The sequence below is a fragment of the Sus scrofa genome, chromosome 6 (genome assembly GCF_054392235.1).
Source record: "Sus scrofa isolate SSC_HxYL_T2T_F1_AM1 chromosome 6, Sscrofa_HxYL_maternal_Yorkshire_Landrace_v2.0, whole genome shotgun sequence".
NCBI classification, from domain to species: domain Eukaryota; kingdom Metazoa; phylum Chordata; class Mammalia; order Artiodactyla; family Suidae; genus Sus; species Sus scrofa.
The window spans coordinates 67,963,217-67,985,472 of NC_139388.1; the positions used below are offsets into that span (position 1 = coordinate 67,963,217).

At 57.2% G+C, this 22,256-nt stretch overlaps 1 protein-coding gene and 3 long non-coding RNA genes across 11 annotated transcripts in view; 2 read left to right on the forward strand and 2 right to left on the reverse strand.

Annotated features, from left to right (window-relative positions):
• RNF223 (ring finger protein 223) overlaps nucleotides 1-584 on the reverse strand; it is a 29,424-nt gene extending 28,840 nt beyond the window's left edge. For all 8 annotated transcript variants that reach the window (XR_014804911.1, XR_014804914.1, XR_014804912.1 and 5 more), the window contains exon 1: nucleotides 35-584. Coding sequence is in view for 2 of the 8 variants with exons in the window: in XM_084958375.1 (XP_084814501.1) it covers nucleotides 35-62 (28 nt within the window). In the remaining 6 variants the exon portion in view is untranslated. The remainder of the gene's footprint in view (nucleotides 1-34) is intronic.
• LOC106509643 (uncharacterized) lies at nucleotides 260-14,667 on the forward strand. Its single transcript, XR_014806909.1, has 2 exons — nucleotides 260-4,143; nucleotides 12,256-14,667. It is a non-coding gene; the product is annotated as an uncharacterized LOC106509643 (long non-coding RNA).
• A 1,177-nt stretch (nucleotides 14,668-15,844) lies between these two features.
• LOC146402524 (uncharacterized) lies at nucleotides 15,845-17,741 on the reverse strand. Its single transcript, XR_014806911.1, has 2 exons — nucleotides 16,829-17,741; nucleotides 15,845-16,493 (listed from the first exon to the last, which is right to left on the reverse strand). It is a non-coding gene; the product is annotated as an uncharacterized LOC146402524 (long non-coding RNA).
• LOC110261078 (uncharacterized) lies at nucleotides 17,424-21,382 on the forward strand. The gene is made up of 2 exons (XR_014806910.1): nucleotides 17,424-17,544; nucleotides 17,737-21,382. It is a non-coding gene; the product is annotated as an uncharacterized LOC110261078 (long non-coding RNA).
• Nucleotides 21,383-22,256: the final 874 nt, after the last annotated feature.

Consider the following 22,256-nt stretch of genomic DNA (forward strand, 5'->3'; position numbering starts at 1 on the left):
GCCCCCGCCCGCCCACTCCCGGCCCCTCACTCACCCCTGCGCCCTCCGGGTTCCTCTTTCATACCCCCCGCCCTCCAGGCGGTCGCGCTGTGCCCCCTTGGGACTTGAAGTCTCTCAGCCCGGGTGCCAGGGAGCACAGCTCCCAAACCGGAACTACAACTCCCGGCGGTCCGCGCGAGTCTCCTCCCCCGGAGGGTTCCAGGCCAGAGTTCTCGCGAGATCTGAAGGTTCGCGCGAAGCGACCTGGGAAATGTAGTCTAGGGCCCTAAACATGGCAGCAGAAGTAAGGGAAGGACTACGCCGCCGTCCGGCGTTGCCAGGAGACCAAAGAGCCCTGCAGTCCGAGGCGTCTGCGTTCCGGTTTCCGAAAAGTCGCCCGGGTCTCCTCCGTCAACGCTCGGCTGGACTGCCCGTCGGTTTCCGGCGGAGTAGCGGTTCCGGAGACAGCACAGGGTTCCAGTGGCGCATCCTGGGGAGAGGCGCCGCAGTACCTGGCGACCGCTTCCGCCCTGATGCCAGTCCCGCGCCCGGGCGCGGAGGACGGCTGGCGGGGAAAAGGCCTCTGCGATGTTTGCGTCCTCTCTGGGGGAGGGGTTCCCCAGGAAGTACTCTGTTCCGGGGCTGCCGAGCGCCCCCCTGCGCCCAGTTCTGCCACCTTCGTGACTCATGCCGCTTTCCGGGCGGGCAAAGCCCTTCTCACGGAGAGGGGCGGGGTAGTGGGATACCCGGGGCCCGGTCTGCACCGAGGGACGGACGTGCGGAGCTGGTCCCGGGAGAGGCTTTGCCTAGGGAGAAAAGAGAGTAAAACCACCACCGCCCTTGTGCTTTGTGTATCTTTGGGTGCGGGGACAGGGGGCGGATCTTCCGCAAGGGCGGCTACTGGGAGAGCAGTGCCTGGGCGAGTGAGTCTGAGTGAGAGGCCTGGACCGGGAAGGGCACCCACACAGCAAACTGCTGTCAGCATGGGCGCCTGTAACACTGGCTCTCAGATCTCTCCCCAGCATCCTTATTCAACATGAATAAGGATGGACGGGAAAGAAGTGTGATCTCGGGTTTCTCTGAACTGGTCGGACTGGTTGCTCTGTCCACGAAAGCTCCACCCCGTGACCTTGTGCCTCCCAGGGACTGTGACTGTCCCCCACAGTCAGTCCTAAAGACTGTGGGTGTGGGGTCTAGGTGACAGGACTGTCTGGCATCCTGGACTGGTTTGTCCCAACAGGATGACACAGGGGAATTTCTTTCTTTTTTTCTTTTTCTTTTTTTTTTTTTTTTCGCTTTTTTTTTTTTTAGGGTCACATATGGAGGTTCCCAGGCTAGGAGTCAAATCGGAGCTGCCGCTGCCAGTCTACATCACAGCCACAGCAACGCAGGATTCAAGCCACGTCTGTGACCTACACCACAGCTCATGGCAACACCGGATCCTTAACGCACTGAGCGAGGCCAGGGATCGAACCTGCGTCCTCATGGATGCTAGTCAGATTCATTAACCACTGAGCCACTATGGGAACTGTGACACACGGGAATTTCTGTGTGGTCTCAGGCTCTGCCTCTGAGCCGCCCCAGACAAGAAGAGCAGTGTGTGTCCTGCAGCACTCCTAACTTCTCAGGAAATGGGATCGCAAGTGTGCCGAGGAGAGGGCAGGACCCTGGGAGCGTTGTTTGAGTCGGGTGCAGATAGGGTTAGGGTGTGCAGGGGTGCAGGGCACGAGTGCTATTGGACAGGTGGCTCCAGGCCGCTCCCAGTCCCTGGGCTCCCTGACGACCACAGCTCCCTTCCTGGCTGGCTTCTGTGCAGTTGGTCATCTGGCTGAATCCTGCAGGTTCTCCTCCCCTTCTGGACGCTGCCTCAGGACATTCATCCCAAGTTTGAACACCCTTCAACGGAAATGGAGTATCAGACTCACCGGGCGAGCTACTCTCCAAGTAAGAGCATGGGGCAGGAGGATGAGTCGCTCTGGGTCTTCCCTCCCAGAGGACAGTGGGCCCACGTGGTCGGGAGGAAGCTGGCCCAGTGTGAGCCATCCTCGGGCAGTAGTCCTGCCTCATTGAAGCAGCTCCTCTGGGCTCTGCGCCCACCTGCGCCGTGTCACAGAATTGCTTTGTACGGCTCTGCACCTTTCCACCTTCTTGGTGGTTTTCTGAAGACCAGTGGGAACTTGGTATTTATTGCTGAGCCTTCCTGCTTCAGCCCCAAGTTTCTCTAAGGTCAGGGCATCCATTCATAATGCATCCTCTGATATCAGAGGGTGACCTTTCCGCCAGTGCGTCTCAGTAGCGTCAGACCTGGGCTCCCTGAAAATGCTGCTCAAGAAGCCTGCAGATGAGATGATACGCCTGGGTTCTTGGCTGAGTCTCTGCAGTGCCCCGATCTGGGAGGCACAGGTCAGGGTCAGGGTGAGCTTCCAGTGCGGAGGAGGCTCGGTGCAGGTGGGGGAAAGTCCCCGCGTGGTAGTTGAGGGTTGGTGGACACAGCAAGGCAGGGCGTCGGAGGAGTCATGGGATCTGTTGAAAGCCTGGTGTTTAGAGTTTTTTTCCCCCATGAAGTTCCTGAAATGAACAATACAATTGTCTGCACCTTGTCTCCATGTAACCAGCTGCCCCCTCAACACCTCTGCCTTGAGGTCTCATCCATACTCCACCTGTCGAGGCCCACAGGAACCCCCGCCTCACTAAACTGAGGAAGTGCCCTCTCCTTCTACGTGGTTTTTGTTTGTTTGTTTGCTTTCGGTTTTGTCGAAACGCTTTTTAAAAAATCTATTGAGATGATCATCTGGCTTCTCCTTTTTAGTTTGTTCACGTGGGACCACACTGATTCTCGGATGTTAAACCAGCCTTATGTTCCGAGGAAATCCCATCTGGTCATGATAGGTTATCCTATTGCTGTATTAATTTGCTAAAATTCTCCGAGTTAAGAGTAATTTGCCAGGATGCCTTGTATCTGCTGTGAGGGTCTCGCTGTCCTCAGACTAGGCGGGAAGCTCACCTCCTCTTCACTGTGGACCAGCCAGCAGATACTTGGTCTCATCTGTCCCTTAAATGTTTAGGAATTTAAATGGGTTGGGAATTCTCTTTGTAAGAAGGTTTTTAACGATTATTCAGGTTGTTTGGTTCTGTTATGTGCTTATTTTTGAGCCAACTGTGGCCATCCTTGGTTGCTTGCCAGATGGCAACCTTACCTTGCTTCTGGACAATCTTATAATCCATGCTCTTGGGCTCTGTTCTGGGATATGCCGAAAAATTCCTTGGCGGCCGTTTGACCCTTTTGGATCTTCCCCTTGAGCCCCGTGAGGAGGTTCTGGGCAGCCCGCGCTCCAGGGCTTATTGTGCCCCACTCCTGAGTTCCCTAGCGGCCCCCGCGGGTTCAAGAGCACTCCCCTCACGGCTCCATCCTGTGAACTCTGGCCGCACTCATCCCTTGGGACCATCTGCCCGGGAGCTGGCAGCCGTGAGCTGGGCAGCCAGGGCACTCACCGCAATTGCACCCTCATCCTGGGGGTCACTGTCCTTGGTCGCCTGATGTCCTGTGCCTTGGGGACCGTTGCCTCCTGGTCTTGTCTGGGTTCTAGTCGGTTGGGGCGGGGGTGGGGGTACCTGGGATACATCTGGGCTAGAAGCAGAGGCCTGTTTCTATTTCGTTTTCGTCTCTGACTCGACCCTTCCAGACTTCCAATTCCAGCTTCTCAGGGCCAACAGCCCTTTGACTGTGACTCGTGGTGACCTCCGTTCCCTTCGCTGCCTTTTTTTGGTTTGTGGGGTTTTTACTGCACCTGTGGTGTGTGAAAGTTCCTTGACCAGGGATCGAACCCCCCTTACAGCAGCAACCTGAGCCGCTGCTGTGACAACACCAGGTCTTTAACCCACTGTGGCGAAAGGGAACTCCCGTCCTGGTTTTTTTTTTTCAGTCTCTGGTTTTACGAGGTACTGGTTGGCTGCCATGTAGCACAGTATTGCACTCTTGCTCCCAGCAGCCCCGCCCGGCCCAGTCTCTGGCTGGTGGGGCCCCGGGCCACACCATCAGGAAGTGAAGTGTCATGGCTGAGCCAGGCAGCTCCACCAGCTCTCTGGGTGCCTCTCCCTCTTCCGTAAGGCGGACAGGCCAGACCTGTGAAGCCGTCGTGAACTTGGAGGGAAAGTCCGTGTCAGGTGAGTGTCTGACAGGCCCGGGCGGGGCTGAGGTGTTCCTGGAAGTGCCAGCTCCTGAGCTGCACCGTCCCAGTTGCCCTGGGTCAGTGGAGAGCAGAAGGGCACCTCTCAGGGGCCCATCACGTTAGAGATTAACTTCCAGGCCCAAACAAAAATATGTTTACTATCTTAAGGGCCACAGAAAGGCAAAATCCCACATAGCAGTTGTGGGGGTGCTCCCCGAAGGGCACGGAGGATGACGTGGGACATGGGCTGGCACCCAGCAAAACCCGCCAGGATGGACGGCTGGATCTTGCCAGCATCCTGCAGATCTCTCGGGTCAAAGGCACCGCCTGGGCCCCTGGGTGGGCAGGGTCCCTGAATGGTCGCCTCTCTGCCCCGGGGGTCTTCGAGTTAGTGTGGGGAGCAGAGAACCAAACTCGGGCACTAGAATTTTTCTGTGTTGAAATGGGATGAGAACACATTTTGTGTTTTAGTGCATGAGAGGTGATCAGCTTGCCACCGAGGCAACATTTAAGCATGGAAATTACTTAGATTTGTTGCTTTAAGATGAAATCCTGCTAAGCTTACATTAAGTTTGAAAACTTAAGAGAAATTTTAGAATAAGCTACCCTAAATTGAATTAATCCAGGTATCAGGTATTTAATCAGGAGGATTTTTTTTAATTCAGATAAAGTTTAAGAGGAAATAAAGTGTTCTACCTTTGTAAATAGTTTAAAGCATTAGAAGATGGACAAGAGACATTTCACTAAAAAAGCGCCCAGGTGGCAGGTAGGCAGATATAAAGATGGTCCGAATCGGGGAGATGCAAATTGGGCCCACGGGAGGTGCCACCACCCACCCATCGCAACGGCTAAAACTGAAAATGGTGGCAACACCAAATACTGCGGAGGCTGCAGAGAAACGGGTCACTCATGCACTGCTTGGGGTGGGGGGTGAAATGGAACACAGTGCCCGGAAGGCACTTTCGCGGTCTCCTGTACACCAAACATGCGCTTCCTGGGTAAGCCAGCAGGGGTACTCCTGGGTATTTATCCTAGAGAAATAAAAACTGATGTCCACCCAAACACCTGTACCAGATGTTCACAGCAGCTTTGTTGGTAAAAAGCCAGACCTGGAAATAGCCCAGTGTCCCTTGGTGGGAGAACAGGGCCGCCGCTCCTTGGCGCACCTTGGGCAGTGCCAGGATGGATTTTATGGGCATTTTCTAGGTGAAGAAAGCCAGTCTCAAAAGGTCACTCATTCCTGAAATGACAAAATCATGGAGACAACAGACGACAGGGCGCGGCGGGGCAGCTGGAAGGCTCCAGGGGCTGGGTGGGGGAACACGCTGCACCTGACGGGGAGGCCCACACACGGGACAATATGACAACTAAACACAGCGTGCGACGCCCCAGTTTGGGGACGGTGTTCCCCAAGGGGTGGCTTGTCTGCCTCTGTCTGGACTTGACCATCTCTCAGGGTCTTTGTTTCTGTCCTGTCTCCTGAAACCTGGTGGCCTTTCTCATGCTTGGCTTTTCCTATGACGCAGCTGCTTGGGCAGAGTGTTCACAGCCCCTGGACACCCTGTGTGGCACAGAGCTGGGACCCTGGCCCAGAGGAGCCTGAGGCACAAACAGCCCCCCCCCGACCCCCAGGCTCCCGGGGCGTCTGAGGGACCCTTCTGTTGCATCAGCTCAGGAAGGCAGGTGCTCTGGGGCGCCCGAGGGAGCGGACTTGCCCAGGCTCGCTGCTTCCTGCTCCTGGCGGGTGGGGGCGCCGGGAGCAGGCAATTATCTGCCCTGTGTTCCCCGGGGCCTGCCCTTCCCCGCTCTGCCTCCGTGTTAAGAGTCTTCTCGCAGGTACCAGAAGGGGATTTGACCCTGGTGGGCTGGCAGGCGTGGGGCAGGCTCAGGACCCTCAGCCAGGTCCCTGGTGTCTCCCCCAGGACCCAAGCCTGTGGAGCCCCCGCTGGCCCTCTGCGTAGCCTGGGGAGGAGCAGGTGAAGTCCTTAGCTCCTCTCTGAAGGGCCCCCATGCTAAGGGAGGCTCCATCATCAACTAATTAACCACAGCAATTAGAAAGAGGCCTTAATTGTTGTTTACAACCCACCACCCCCACCAGCACCCCCCAACCAGGCCCATTTCCCTGGGCTGCGGGGAGGGCCAGTGGGGCTGTGTCCTCTGAAGACCAGGCTGCCCCAGATGCACCACCCAGTGCTCATAGCTTTTGGGGTCCTCACCGTGACTGCCGGCACCCAGCAGGTGTGCTGGGGGCACCCCGAACCCCCCAGGAGCCACGGGCTGCCAGCAAACACCCGTCACCTAGCAAAGAGCTGCGTGGGGACAGAGCACTGGGGGTGCCGGCCACGTGGACGCCGTCCCTGCTGGGCCGACCTCTGGGCCCTGCGTGCACCCTGCCCACAGCCGAAAGCCCAAGAGCGTTGTGTGACCTTTGCTAGGATATTCACAGAGCTCCAGGGGCCCAGCGTGCAGGGAGGCTGGCCTCCTGCTGGGTGTTAGCCTCTGGGGCTCTGCCACCCCGGGCTGGGGCCTCGGAGATGGCGCATCCCAGGGCCGGCCTGTAGGTGGAGTCCTTGTCCAGCGGGCGGCGGCCTGGACCAAGCGGAGCCCCAGCTCTGCTGCCCCAGGCCCTCTGCCCTGGGCGAGAACGCCAGGGCCTGAGGGCAACTCGGGGAGGCAATGGGTGTGTGGATTGCTTCTAGGTTAGCGCTGAGGCTCCCGGGCCTATGGGAGGAGAAGGGGACCCTGCCTTGCTGTGACACCCAGTGCCTCCCTGTTCCAGCTGCCTGAAAGCCCCACGTCATGACCTCATTAGTCCCCGAAACCCTGAGCAGCGCTGGGAGCAGCCCAGGCAGTCTCGGGGCGGCCGCCTACTGACCACACAGGGCCCCAGCCCGCATCTCCCGTGGGGCTGCTCCTTCCCCTCGGCCTGCCTTCCTGCTTCCCTCAGGGTCCCACAGCGCCCCTCGCCCACGGGAGGGTCTCTGGGCAGTTCCTGGGCCTGGACTCTCTGGCTGACAGCAGCTCACCTCCTCCCTCACCCCGAGCCCGGGGGCCCCCACCCAGCCTCTCTGCTCCGCCAGCTGGGCTCCGCGGGGTCACAACCACCCGTTCGCCCAGACAATCAAGTCAGGGTGGCTGTGCAGGCCGAGGCCCCAGGAGCGCAGTCGGCAAGCACTGCTGGCTAGCATGGGTCTGAGGCTGGAGGGGTCCCTCCTAGAGGGAGGGTCCGGCCTTTCTGCTCTGCTCGGGCCCTCAATGGATCAGACACGGCCCCCCGTCACAGGAGGGCCATCTACCCTACTCTGCCCACTGATTTCAGTGTTCGTCTCACTGAAAAACGCCCAGGACAGGGCCTGGCCCAACCCCTGGGCTCCCCCTGGCTCAGTCAGGCTGCCACAAGATCAGACCAGACCCTGGCTTGCTGCGGGGACTTGGGGCCACGGCAGACGTGCTGCATGAAGAGACTTGGACGTGTGGGGGGTGCACGCTCCTTCCAGGGAACAGCAGATTGAACACTTGAAAAACACTAGTGAGGACACGGCATCTCCATGAGTCTGTGGACAAGAAGCTGGGGGACAGCCATGGCAGGAGCTGCCACAGGGGGCCAGATGCGCGGCCTGGCGTCCGTCAGAGCGACGGCGACACCAAAGGAATGTCTTTTCAGAACTCCTCCCACTTCGTAGTCTTAACCAACTGACGGCCGGTCCATCAAAAACAAACCAAAGCCCATAAGCAGGATGAGTGGCTTCCAGGAACAAAGCAAAACAAACCAATTGCACGGATCCTGACCCGCGCCCAGGAGGAGCCGTCCCCTCCCCACTCACTTCTCAGTGGACGCAGCATGATGAAAGGGGCAAGGTGGCCTACCCCAGGCTGGCCATCAAGGGGCTTTGGTCAGCCCCGTGGTGGCTGCGGAACCCTCCCCATTGAGCTCCAGGCTCCGCATGGCCAGCAGCCTCAGCCGCATCCGCTGCTCTGGCCCCGGGGCCGCAGGAAGATGAGGGATGCTGCTGTTCCAGGTGCTGTCTCGGGTGGCCCGTCACCTGGAAGCTCATGCCTGACGCACATCGGTGTGTATGTGCCTTTTCCCGCCTCTGCCCTGGCCGCCAAGGACCTGCCTGCCGCCTTCCGCTGACCTCTGGGATTGACCGCCTTTCCATGCACCTCACATTCCCAGGATTTCCCGCTGCCTCCATCCTCCTCTGTCTCTGGGCTGGCGTTCAGCCTGTGCTGGGCTGGCCATGGGGTCAGCTCTGCCCTCCTGCCTGGACAGGGAACTGGACGCGGCCGGGCCAGCACCCCAACGCTGCCTGGGCTCCACCGGGCAGCCACAGGCTCCTCAGACTCTCAGCCCATTTACTGCCTAACCCTGAGCACCAAGCCCCGCCCTGGGCAAATATTTATTTGGCAGTTAAGGGCTCATAGGACGAAGGCCCCCGGAAGGTTCTCAGAGCCGCCGAGGCACAGGAGTAAAGGGGCTGCCAACTGGCCAGGAAGGGTCGTCAGCCTGGGGCCCGGGCTACAGGGGAGCTGCATGCACCGCGAGGATCTCGGGCTTCATGGCAACGCCGAGAAGGACGCCCCGCCTGGCAGGAGGCCACGCTTGAGGTGCTCTGGCCATCTGTCCCGGGTGCAGAGGGCATGGGAAGCCCCGCCCGGGATGTGTCCTGGTGCCCAGGCCTCTGGTACCGATGCTGCGACAGCAGAGGCCCGGGGGATCCAGGGCTCACAGCCAGGAGTGCCCAGATCCTGAGAGGGCTGTGGCCTGGAAAGTGACCCAGAGACCATGGGTGGCCTCTCGGCCAGGCTGGCAGAGCTCCCAGCCTGCCAACGGCCTGAACCTGTGCTGGCCCCAGAGCTTGGGTGCAGCCATGGGAGCCCCACAGGCCTCTCCTGTCTGCACCCCCAGTGCTCACTTTAATTTAGAGGGGCCACGGTGGCCACCGTGCGTCCTACAGGGACCTCAGCCAGGAGGACTCAGGCCAGGAAGGTGGCTGCAGCCCAGCCACAGTGGCAGAGCTGGCCCCAGGCTGGTCAGTGCTGATCCTTGGCTTACTCCCGGATTCCAGCCAGGATACCTCTTGCCCAGGCCCTCGGGCTGCCCTGGAGGAAGGAGGCTGGGCAGGGGGTGTGTCCTCGGTCTGGCCTTGGTCCTCTCGCTGGCCCCCAGGAGCCTCCTGGGCAGGTGCGGGTCCCGAGTGCCCAGGGCGGCCCCAAGACAGACCCCGTGCCCCTCTGCTCCCTGGGCCCTGGGCCTGCCATCAGGTTGCACGGAGGTGCCCAGGCTGCAGAGCTCAACCCCCGCTCTTCCGGGAGCTCAGCCATCCAGAGAGTAACCAGCCTGGTCCCAGTCAAGGGCCACTGAGAGAGAAGCCCCAGGTCCCAGGCACGGATATGAGGCCCAGAGTGCAGGCCCTGGCACGGCCCCACAGCCCCAGGGACGTGGGCACACACTGTGGCTGGAGGAAAGAAGGCAGGAGGGAGGTGGCAGAGGGGGGAGGTGGGGGGGCACAGTGAAAGGGGCCCTGGCTGGGAACAGAGTCCTCACGGCCACCCTGGATTACTGACCAGCAGGGTGGCCCCAGCGGCCCCGGGGAGCGGCGCAAAGGGGGCCCAAGCATGTGGTCAGCCTGCAGAGCCCGGGGGCCAGTTCTCTGTCTGTTGCCAAACAGATCTGGGAGGCGCCACAGGCCTCCCTGTGGGTCGTCTGTAAAATCAACCACTGACCAAGCCTGCGGGCTGGGCACATGGTGGGGGGCGGTCACTTGCCCAGGCGCGGGCTGTCTGAGCTCATCCCTGGAATTTGATCAGAAACAGGAGACAGAGCACTTCCCCCGACACCCAGAAACACACAGAGTCTGCAGGTTCTGCTCCAGACCATGCAACACACCAAATTACACAATAAAACGAGTCGCACGAATGTTGGGTTTCCCAGTACATGTGCAAATTATGTCTACACGGTACTGTAGTTTATTGAGTGGGCAATGGCATTATGTCTAAAAGAAAGTGTGTCTATGCCTTATATCTTTTCCGCCGCCCCCACCCCCACCCGTGGCATATGGACCGTCCTGGGCCAGGATGGAATCTTTGTTTGTTTGTTTGTTTGTTTTCAGTTCTGACCGCCCCGCGGCATACGGAGTTCCTGGGCCAGGGATCAGATCCGAGCCTCAGTCTCCACCTTTGCCTTTGTGCCACAGCAGGAATATCCAATGCTAGATCTTTAAGCCACTGCGCTGGGCCGGGGATCAAACCAGCGCCTCCACAAAGACAATCCAGGTCATTAACCCGCTGAGCCACAGCGGGAACTCCACACACGCCTTCTTTTAAAAATTCATTATTGCTGGAGTTCCCTGGTGGCTCAGCAGGTTAAGGGTCTGGTGTGGTCATTGCGCATGCCTCAGGCGAGGCTAAATAAATAAATAAATAAAAATACTTTATTGCTAAAGAGGCCAACCATCATCTGCCAATGCAAGTTCAGCACAAAACCTCAGGTTGTGGAAGACTCTGACAGGTGGGGAAGCACACTGCGTGCCTGCATCTGGAGCACGTCCAGTGAGCACGTCGTAGCCGTACGTGAGAAGATGCAACGTGGCCTTGGACAGGAAGAGCATGAGTGGGGTTTTAACCCCATATTTATTTACTTACGTTTGCTTCCATCGATGCCCAGAAAAAAGTTTGTAAGGAAGCAGAGGGAGCTATGAACGCACTCCGTGAGGTTCAGCGCTGCGCTGATCTCTCAGCTGCGCAAACGTTTTGCACCGCCAGGGCCTGCTCACCCTGGGGGAGCTCAGCCCGTGGGCCGCGAGGGATGGCAGAGCAGCAAGTCCCTGCCCGCAGTGGGCTTCCAGCTCTGTCCGCACAAGTGAGAGACCCATGGTGACCTGCTCACTGCTAAGGGCCCGTCATTAATACAGGAGCTGACACCTCCGCCCTGGCCTAGGGCTGGCTGGCCAGGAGAACCCACGAGAACGGCAAGTGTCGTGTCCACAGTGGAGCCCTGGAAGAGCCTTGTTCCCTTCTCAGCTCCCGCGGACACAGCCACAACTTGTGTCCCCAGGCCTGGCCACCCACTGGGGACCACCCCGTGAGCCGCCCCTGGGGACAAGGGCAGTGAGCACCCTACCAGCTGTGCTTCCAGTGCCTGCCTGGGCTGGGGACTGGGCACCTCACTGTGCATGACAGAGCCAGGCGTGGGCATGGATTCCTGCCCATGGGCTCCCTGAGGCCACGTTTCCTTCCAGAAGGAGACGCGGCGAGCTGATGCTGCATCGCCAGGGACCCTCGTTCTGGGAGAGAGCACGGCGAGCCCTTGGCCTTCCGAGGTTCCAGACCTCGGCTCGGGGGCCTCGGGGGAAAGGCCTTCTCTGTCGCAGAGTCTGGCTGCTGCTTGGGGCCCTGCCCTGGGCCCCAGGACAGGAGGTGGGCTGCTGCCTGGAGAAAGGAGCAGGCTTGGGCCTGGGGCTGCCCAGCTGCCCTGAACTTCCGAGCCTAGAACCCGGGCTTCTCCAGACGACTTCCCAGCCGAGGCTGGACTGTGTCCTCAGTCCCTTCCCCGGGGTATGCGGGGTGGGACCCCACACACCCCGTCAGCGCCCTGCCACCACACGGGCAGGGTGACACTGGAAGCCATCCCCCAAGGTCCCCAAGGGCTGAAAGAGCCTTGCAGTTGGGGCTGACCTTGTCCACCTCTGAAACACCCCTGCAAGCAGACGGGCTGGGCTCAGAGGCACAAGACAGAAAGCTGGACATGGGCAGCCTGTCACCACATGGAGGCCGACAGGGGAATGGCTCCCACCCAGCCCTGGTGCAGGGCAGGCCCTGTGTCCCCTGCCCGGGGCAGATCCTTGGTGCCTGACCCTGTGCTGGCTCCAGGGCACACACAACACCTCTGAACCCTCAGCTATTGGGGGATGTGGTCGTGGCTCCAGCACCATGGCCCCGCTCTGACCCTCTGTCCTGGGCCTGCTGGTCACCCCCATCCTCAGACCTGCCCCTGGGGCATCATGGCTCCTCCTGGCCTTCGTTTGCTGCCCCCACTGGTCGCTCCTGACAGCCCAGGGTTTTCTCGCCCTTTGCTGATTCCTGCACACGTGTGCTTTCCCCACAGATCTGCTCCTTTCCCCAGAGGGCCGGCAAGACCCCGCACACTCTGGCCCTGCTCTCCCTGACATAACGGTCCCCAGACCGGGCGGGAGGAGCAAGCCCAGACCCCAAGATCCCGCAGCTGCGCACCTTGGGCTTAGCCTCCTCACCCGTTTCTGCAGGCGCCCTGGCTTCCCCAGAGGTGTTACTAGTTTGAACAAACCTCCCTCTTCAGATGCTTTGTCTTATGCTGCTCTGAAGCTTTTGCTGCTGGACACTGGCCTGAGTGCAGCCTCCTGGAGATGGTTCCCTTGTGAAAAGATGTTATCTTGGGACCAGAGGATTCTAATGTGTCAGTTCTTCAAGCATCTTGTACATCAGACAGTCAGCCCTTCTCCTGTCATGTTTCCCATTGGAGACGAAGAGATGTACCCCTGATCCCCGCGTGATGACTTCTCTTCCGAAAGGCTGCCTCTACCCCTTTGCTTGGGTTTTCTGAGAACTGCGAGAGTATCTTTTGTGTGTGTGTGTTTGTATTTTTTTAAGTATAGTTGATCGACGATGTGGTGCCAGTGTCTGCTCTACAGCAAGCTGACCCAGTCATATGTATACACACATTCTTTCTCTCGTGTCACCCCCATCACCGTCTGTCCCGAGAGACTGGGTACAGTTCCCTGTGCTTATGGCAGGACTTCATTCCCCATCCATTCTAAATGTAACAGTTTGCATCTACTAACCTCAAACTCCCAGTCCATCCCACTATGTGTGAGCACCTTGAATGCCACTAGAATTCACATCTTCTTACACAAGCTGACACCCGAGTCCCTGTGAGAACTCCACCGATCATCCCTCAAGCTCCAAAGGGGCTTCAAGATGCCCCTGAATGTCAGGGAAGGGACCCCAGGGCCCAGCACAGAGATGTGGGCAGCAGGCAGTCTTCTGATGGGCTGAAGCTTGGTGCTCAGCGTGCCATCTCTTGGGCCACCCTGACTCCCGTGCATTGCACTCATTCCCATAGATGGGCAAAGGCTGAGGCCAGTCAGGGCTGAGGAAGGTCAAGCAGCACTTTGGGAAGATGGGCCCTACTGGGCCAACCTGTGGCGAAGGGGTGTGGAGGGTTCGCTTCTTAACCGGCAAGATCCTCTCTGTAACTAACAAAATGCAACAATGTATTAAAAACAATACAGCATGACCAAAGGAGCTTTGAAACACAAATGCAGGGATGGTTCAATAGATTAAAGAAATTTCAAAACCTAGGAGTTCCTGTTGTGGTTCAGAGGTAATGAAACCTCCTCGTATCCGTGAGCACATGGATTCAAACCCTGGCCTCGCTCAGTGGATTGAGGATCCTGCATTGCTGTGGGCTGTGGTGTAGGTCACAGATGCGGCTCGGATCATGAGTTGCCGTGGCTGTGGTGCAGGCCGGCAGCAGAAGCTCCGATTTGACCCCTAGCCTGGGAACTTCCATATGTCACACAAGTGCCCCTACAAAAAAGCAAAAGAAAAAATATTTTAAAACCTGTTTGTGATTTATAAAATATCTCTTAACAAACTTGGAATGGAAGTGAAGTTCAATAACATGATAAAGTTCACAATCAATATGAGATACCACCTCACACCAGTCAGAATGGCCAACGTCAATACGTTCACAAATAACAAATGCTGGAGAGGGTGTGGAGAAAAGGGAGCCCTCCTGCACGGTTGGTGGGAATGTCAATTGGTGCATCCACTATGAAAAACTGTATGGAGGTACCTCAGAAAACTAAATATAGAACTACCATATGACCCAGCAATCCCACTTCTGGGCATATATCTGGACAAAACTTTCCTTGAAAAAGACACATGCACCCATATGTTCATTGCAGCACTATTCACAATAGCCAAGACATGGAAACAACCTAAATGTCAGACAGACGACTGGATTAAGAAGATATGGTACATGTACACAATGGAATACTACTCAGCCATAAAAAAGAACAAAATAATGCCATTTGCAGCAACATGGATGGAACTAGAGACTCTCATGCTAAGAGAAGTAAGTCAGAAAGAGAAAGACAAATAACATATGATATCACTTATATCTGGAATCTAATATATGGCACAAATGAACCTTTCCACAGAAAATAAATTCATGGACTTGGAGAACAGACTTGTGGTTGCCAAGGAGGAGGGGAAGGGAGTGGGATGGAGTTGGAATTGGGAGTTAATAGATGTAAACTATTGCATTTGAATAGATAAGCAATGAGATCCTGCTGTATAGCACTGGGAACTATATCTAGTCACTTGTGATGGAGCATGATGGAGGATAATGTGAGAAAAAGAATGTGTGTATGTGTGCAACTGGGTCACTTTGCTGTACAGTAGAAAACTGACAGAACACTGTAAACCAACTATAATGGAAAAAATAAAAATTGTTATAAAAAAGTTCACAATCAAAGCCTTGTAGCAAAATTTATACTAACTGGAGAAACTTCTCATTCATTCTCTTCAAGATCTGGTTGAGGTCAGGTCAAGTGTGCCTCTATGTTACAGTTACTGCCTAACACAGGACTGGTGACTGTAACCAACATGATAAGGAAAGAAAAATAAATGAGACACATGGATTATAAGAGAAGAGATAAAAATCAATATTATTCACAGAAGATACAATCATCTATCAGGGGGAAAAATGGTAGAATAAATGAGGAAACTTTAGAATAAGAGTCTAATAAAATTGCTGAATAAAAAAACCAAGCTATAAAGATGAGTCTTATTTTCCTTGGGACATTGGGCAGAGTGAGATAAGCCAGTCATAAAGGACAAACAATTTTCTTTCTTTTTTTTTTTTTTTTTTTTTTTTTTTGCTTTTTGCTTTTTAGGGCCATACCCACAGCATGTGGACGGTACCAGGCTAGCGGTTAAATCAGAGCTACAGCTGCGGGCCTACACTACAGCCACAGCAACTTGGGATCCGACCCATGTCTGTGACCTACACCACAGCTCATGGCAATGCCAGATCCTTAACCCACTGAGCGAGGCCAGGGATTGAACTCGCATCCTCATGTATACTAGCCAGATTCATTTCTGCTGAGCCATGATGGGAACTCCAGGACAAATAATTATGAATCCACTCAAATGAGGTCCTCGAAGTGTCTAGATTAGAGGCTGAAAGTAGGGGGGTGGGTGCCAGGGGCTCGAGGATGAGGGGAGTTAGAGTTCAAAGGAGACAGAGTTTCAGTTGGGAAGATGAAGAGTTTCTGGAGATGGGTGGTGATGATGGCTGCACAGCAATGTGAATGCGCCTGACGTCACGGAGCTGTGCACTTAAAATGGGTTTAAATAGCAAATTTTACATTACGTGTGTTTTATCAAAACGAAAAAAATAGTATGGTAAATGAGCCAGACACAAAAGGTTGCAGATTGTAAGACTCCATTTCTGTGAAATATCCAGACTGGGGAAACCTATTGAAATGGAAAACAGACTGGTGGTTTCCGGGGAGAAAGGTGAGTCACTGTGTAATGGGGACAGGGTTCCCTCTGGAGTGGTGAAAACACTCTGCAACTAGGTAGGGAGGGTGTGTTTGCACAACGCTGTGAAAGCACCAACGATACACTGTACGCTTTAAAACAGCTAATTTTATGTTGCATAAAATTTACTTCAATTTTTTAAATGAAAGGAAATAAATAGCATTGCTCTATACTGCAATAACCAATTAGGAAAAAAAGAATTCATAACAGCAATGAAAAAAATTAAGCATCTAGGAATTAAGCAAGAATATGCATAACCTCCGCGGAGAGAACTGTAAAGTGGAACAAAGGTGATGATCTGAGTCGTGGAGCGGGGACCTGCCGTCTTGCGTGTGGGAACTGAGCATCAGCTCCGGGTGGGCAGGTGTGGATGCGGTGGGTAGGTGTGGACAGGCTGGGCAGGGGTGGGCAGGTGGACAGGTGTGGATGGATGGGCAGGTATAGATGGGTGGGCAGGTGTGGACAGAGTGGGCAGATGTGGATGGATGGGCAGGTGTGGACAGGTGGGCAGGTGTGGGCAGAGTGGGCAGGTGTGGACAGGTGGGCAGGTATAGACCGGTGGGCAGGTGTGGAGAGGTGGACAAGTGTGGAGAGGTGGCCAGGTGTGGAAAAAGCGGCCAGGTGTGGACTAGGCAGGCAGCTGGGGGCATGGCGAGCTGGGTGCCGGCATCCTTGGAGAGCTGTGGGGGGCCGCCTGGGGGCACACGCAGAGCCAGGAGCGGGTCAGGCTACACAGATGCATCCAGGAAGAAGGTGCTGAAAGCAAAGGGGAGGTGAAAGAAATGTGGGGTGACAGGGCCAGCACCCCAAACAGCCAGCGCAATCTGCAGGGTGGGAAGGCCCGGGGCTTTCCTGCCTGAGGAGCCCCAGCCATCCGCACTCCAACAGGCCGCCCGAGTGTCCCGGCCTTGCCGCCTTGCCCAGCCCCTGCCCCCCAGCCTGGCTGTGGCTGCTGTGCCAGAGGGCAGGTCCTGAGAGGGACCCTTACCCAGCAGGCATGTACCCAAGGTTCACTCATGGGCCTGGACTGGAGCCCCGCCTCCTTGGCAGAGGGCCTAGGGCTGCCTCGTCCACCCTCCTGGTCCACTCACCTGTCCCCGAGGAGATCCTGCGGTGTGCAGGGGTCACACATGCTACGCAAAGAGTTTGGATGGGGAAGGGTGGTGGGAGCCAGCTTCTCCTGATCCCATCTGCCCAGGCCGCTCGAGCCTGGCCTCTGCTCAGCCACAGCTCTGGGCAAGAGCCCCAGCCGCCTCACGAGGCCTCCAAGACCCAGCACTGAGCCCAGGGCCCACATGGCTGAACAGAGCTGGGCAGTGGTGACCCCACGTGCTGTGGGGCCCGGTGCCCTCCCACGTGGGGTCTGCAGGCCTCCCTGAGGTACCTTGGGCAATCGTCACTCCGGTCCCAGAGCCGGAGAAACTGAGCTCTTTCTAAAGGAAAACTCGGGTCTCCCAGCTCGGGGTGTGGAGGCCATTCTGGGCGGGGCAGGCCGGGGCTCCCCACTGGCGGCCGCAGGGCCCACAGGAGCGCTGAGTGGCCTCTGCACGCACAGCTGCAAGGTCACAGGCCCAGCCTTGGACGGGCACAGAACTAGCCCCAGTGTGGAAGGCGGGAGGCCTGCAGGGGTGGTGCCTGGCTGGCAGTTTGAAATATGAGGCTGTCGAAAGAAATTGCGAGCCGGGTGTGGGGTTAGAGGCCGGGGGAGCTGGGGGCCGTGGGTGGGGAGCGGTCGCCAAGGCGGCAGCGCCCGAGGTGCCGGGAGCCGTGGTCGGTGCCCAGCTAGACGCCCTTCGTCGGGGCAGAGGTAAGAGCCCACTGCTCGCCTGCTCGCCCGCTGACCCCCCAGCCCTGGGACCGCTTTCTTCTCCTGTGCTTCTTGCCCTCCTCTTGCCAAGGTGGGATCCTTGTCACCGTTGAGATTTTAACGCCTTCATGAAAGCCCCTGGGCGTCTGTGTAGACAGACGCTGCACGCAACCTTGGTTTTCTCTCAAGCAGAAGTTAAAAATTATTCAACGCAGAATTCCTGGGCGGCTGCAGAGGCCGGTTGTACCAGGCGAAGGCTTCCACCACACTCCCCGGTCAGACCGCGCTAAGGCAGCCCGGGAGCCGCACCTCGGCGACACTGCTGCAGCTCACGGGACCAGGTAGGACAGAGGCTCCCGGGCAGCTGCTGGGAGAAGTCTGTCTTGTGGGGTCTGCGGTTTCCCCCTGACTTCTGAGCCGACCTGGCTCCAAACCTCCCCTCCCCCACCTCAGAGTCTCTGGAGGTCCCGCGCTGCCTGGGACCAGAGGGGAGGGCCCTGGGCCAGTGGGAGCCTGCAGAGAAAGTGGGGTCTTTGGGAGAACATGCACCAGCTAGAGGGGTGTCACAGAAAGCTGCCTGTGTCTGCGGTCTGTTGGGGAATAGGGTGGGGGTCGTGCCCGTGGTACATGCTGGCCAGGCTGGGGCCCCCCAAGGGGCCAGGTGGGACTGTGGCCCCACGTGGCTGCACAGAGAGACCGTGAGGAGACCCATGGGCTCCCCCAGGAGAAACTGGGTGTCTTGAGCTTCCAGTGGGAAAAGGGGACAGGCCTGTGTGTGACCCCACTGTCTCTGAGGAGGGAGCCAGAGTCGGGGGGAGGGAGTGAGTCTGAGACACCTTAATCTATGTGACAATGGCCAGAAGGCTCTTGCAAGGAAACCAGATTTATTCCACTTAACAGGACACAGGTATCTGTGAACTACCCTGTGGTGTGTAATTCTTAATCGGCTGGAATTGGACCAGCTTCCTTGCTTAAACCTGAAATTCAATCCTGCCCAAGATTCAGGGCCCAGGGTGTCACAGGAACCCGAAGGCACAAAAGAAATGAGACGTGGGCCAAGATGTGGGACGGCTCCGCCCCGGTGCTCCGTCCTGCGCGGGCGGGATGTGCTGGAGACCCGGCCTGACCAGGAAAGCAGGCGCGGGCGCGGGCGGGGTGCTGAACTCTAAGTGGCCCCGTGATGGGAAATGGGCGCTGTCCTGGCAGAGTCCCCAGGTCAGACGTGGAGGTGGAGCTGTGCTGATGCCCCTTATGCAGAGGATTAGGAGAGGGGGTTAGAGCCACATCCCAGGAAAGACCACGAGAACAGCGATCACAGGTCCTATTCCAATGTCATCGAAATGTCCCCAGGCCTCAGAGCGCGGGGACCGTGCCGGCTGAGGTCTAATTTCATTTTTGTCAAAGTTATACTTGCATGTCGTTTACGAGTCCCATGCTCCCACGAGGCTCAGACAAATACAGCCTCTCAAGCCGCAGCAAATCTCATGCTGTTTACTGGCGTCTGCGTGACAGCACGACTGAATGACAGCTTCTTGCTGTTTCAGTTTTAGGGCTTATCGACTGAATTCACCCCAGGGAAGCTGATGTTTATTTCTTCTGCCTCTCCCACTCCCCACGCACCTGGGTTCCCCCCATTTCCAGCGCCATTGTGGTTACAGCTGTGAACGCAGCGGTCAGATTCGCGTTCACACCAGGCCTGTGGCAGGCCAGGGTTGCAGCCCCAATCCCAAAGTGTGTTGTCTGCCCCGGAGTTAATAATCGCCTTCCTCTTTCATGCTTGCTGAGTTTTCTCTGAACTCATGACTGATTCATCCTCAGACTCTCGCCAGTGGCTTAAGTTCAAACACAAGGGTCTTTCTGAGGCGGTCGGTCCGGGAGCCCCCGCCCTACTCCCAGGGTGCCCGTCCTCCTGGGCCCGGGCAGGGCCGGCCTTCATCCCAAAGGTTCCCTTTGCTTCTCCCCTGGGTCGTCCTTTCCTGGATCCCATGCCCCCATCTTTGGGATTCACCCCTGGTTCTGCTGGAGCATGTCCTTCGGTGGCTTCCTGAGACAGGGCGCGGCAGACACGCAGCCCGACGTGGGGACACAGCGTTGGCTGGGCACAGGATCCAGCCCAGAATCACGTTCCTGCCAACCAGGACTCCCACCTTCCGATGCCACTGCAGGGAAATTCAAGGTCATTGTAACCCCTGGTCCGTGGTAATGAAACCGGCTTGTCTCTTCTTGCTGGACGTCGTGGGGCTTCTTTGGGTCCCCAGTTCCGACGGCTCGGGAAACGGCCTTTGCGCGGGTCCTGTTCACCCACTTGCCAGGGCCAGGGGCTGTCGGTCTGGAAATCTCGTTCTTTATTTCCAGGAAATATTCTTTAATTATTACGTTTCGATTGTTTCCGGCTTCTGTTCTCTCTGGTCCCTCCCCGGTGGTGAATGGGGATCTGGGATCTCGTGGGCACCGAAGGTCTGCCCCAGTCTCCTTCCGGGGTCTCTCGCTCTCTTTCTGACTTCTTTACTGAGGTCCATTTTTGTTCTCGAAATATTTATTTCTAAAGCGTTCTGATCTTTTTCTGTGCTCACAAAATTCTCTCTTCGAGGACATCACTAACAGTGTTTTTAAAAAAGTTTTCTTCTCCTCGTACAGACTCTGTCTGGAGAAGTGCAGTAAAGAGTTTTCTCCCCATATTTCTGTAGCAGTTTCACTCTATCAAAGTTAAAATTTGAACATAGGAAAATAATCCACAAGCAAAGTCAGCAGACAAATCATCAATTCAAGAAAATGTTTTAGTGCAGATGGCGAGTGGTAAAGTAAACATTGGGTTAAGAACTTATAAATTGTCAAGAGAAAGACAAAAAACACTATGGGAAGCTGGTCAGGGCTGTGGCTGGCTGGCCCAGCGAGCAGATCCACGGGCCGTCAGCTTCGGGAAAGCCCAATTCGCTGCCAGGGGCAGTTTCCAGGGAGCAGAGCTCGGGATGGGGTCCTTGTGCGAGAGGGGTGCTGAGGGGCTCTTGGGGCAGCGGTGGGAGTGGGGGCCTCAGCACCGTGGCCACCCTGAGGTTGACCAGCCAGGACACCTGCATGAGGGGGCCGCACCTGGCAGAAGAGGGCCTGGGCGGGCAACTGGCTGCTCTGGAGGGGGGTGCCCTGGGCTGCACCACCTGACAAAATGAAGGAGCCAAAGCAGGGATTGTGGAGGGGCTGGGGTTGGGGCAGCCCACTCTTTCGGGCTGTGGAGGAATGAGGGGCCGCTGGTCATGCGGCGACAGCTAGGAGCACCTGCAAACCCTGCCTCGGTGGATGCCTGCAAGGTCACGTGAGCAGGGCTGGTACTGCAGCCTCTCAGGGCTCAAACAATAGGAATTTGTCTCCCGAGCCCTGAGGCTGGAAGTCTGAGATCAGGGTGTGGACAGGCTGGGTCCTTGTGAAGCCTCGCTCCTGGGAGAGCAGACGGCCATCTCCCCGTGTCCTCAGGTGGTCTGGGTCCTGATCTCTTAGAGGGGACACCAGTCAGACCAGGTTGGAGCCCAGCCCACAGCTCTGCTTCACTGAAGCATCTCTGTTAAGGCCCATCTCCAAATACGGTCCCATCCAGAGGTCCTGGGACTCAGTTTGAAACATGAACCTGGGGGCAAGGCTCAGCCCAAGAGGGAGTTGGTGTGTAGCTCCTTCTAAGAGGGAGGGGGTCCGGGTAGCTCAGAGGTGTCAGGAGCACAGGTCAGAAGGAAGAGTTTATACGTTGCGTCACTCTTGCAAAGCCGCCGGTAAAAATCCACACAGAAGGCACAGAAGTTACACGGGAGATGCTCGTGGTCGGCGTGTAGGCGCTGAATTTGTGCACAAAGAGAAATCACAGAGGAAGACAAGCTAGGGTGTCACCTGGGGACTCGGGTGGGGGGCGGCATGGCCCCAGGTGTTCACGTGAAATGATTCCTGCAGGCTTGTCTGTGTGAAAAACAAATAAATAAAAACGCCCCTCACAGGAAGACAGAGAGCAGAGGTGTGGGCTCAGAGGAGTGACCGAGGTGGAGGCCCTGGTGGGAGCTCTGGTGTGTCCCTGGGGTCCCGGGAGGGGCCGTCCCTCGGCTTTGGCCCCTGGCATGTCCTTCCCAAGTGGGGTCCCTGTGAGGGTGGCTCTCCCACGTGGACAGGTGTGGCTGGCTCCACTGCACTGGGAGGCGGGGAGCTGGCCGGTGCGTGGCACCCTCCGCCCAGCCCGGGCCTCAGTGGATCCCAGGGTCAGGCCGGCTGCCCCGGGGGAGGAGGTCCTGCTGGACCGCGCAGCGTGGGAAGCAGCCAGCGGGACCCCTCCTGGCTGCTTCCTCCCTCAGATGAGTGACCCTGGTGTCTCTCCTGCAGAAACCTGCCTCCAGGAGAGGCCCCGGCGCTCTGACCCGTCGGGTGTGTGCCCGCGTCAGCCCAGGACCTGCAGGGCCCCCAGGCTGCCTGTCTGTGTTGGCACAGGCCAGATCTGGGGTCCCGGTCTGTTTGGACAAGCACAGTTTTCTGGACTTTGAGCCAGTGGGTGGTGGGTCCAGGGAGGAGAGAGAGCTGGATTCTATGGTTGGTTTTCCCGAGAAGGAGCAATGCGACTGACTGCCCGTCTTCACTGCAAGTTCCCACAAGCGTGTGAAGCTCTTGGTCGGGCAGAGAAGGAGGCCTGGGGTGACTAGCTCGGGGCCACGCTGCCCCCTCCTCTCAGGGCTCGGTGTACCCCC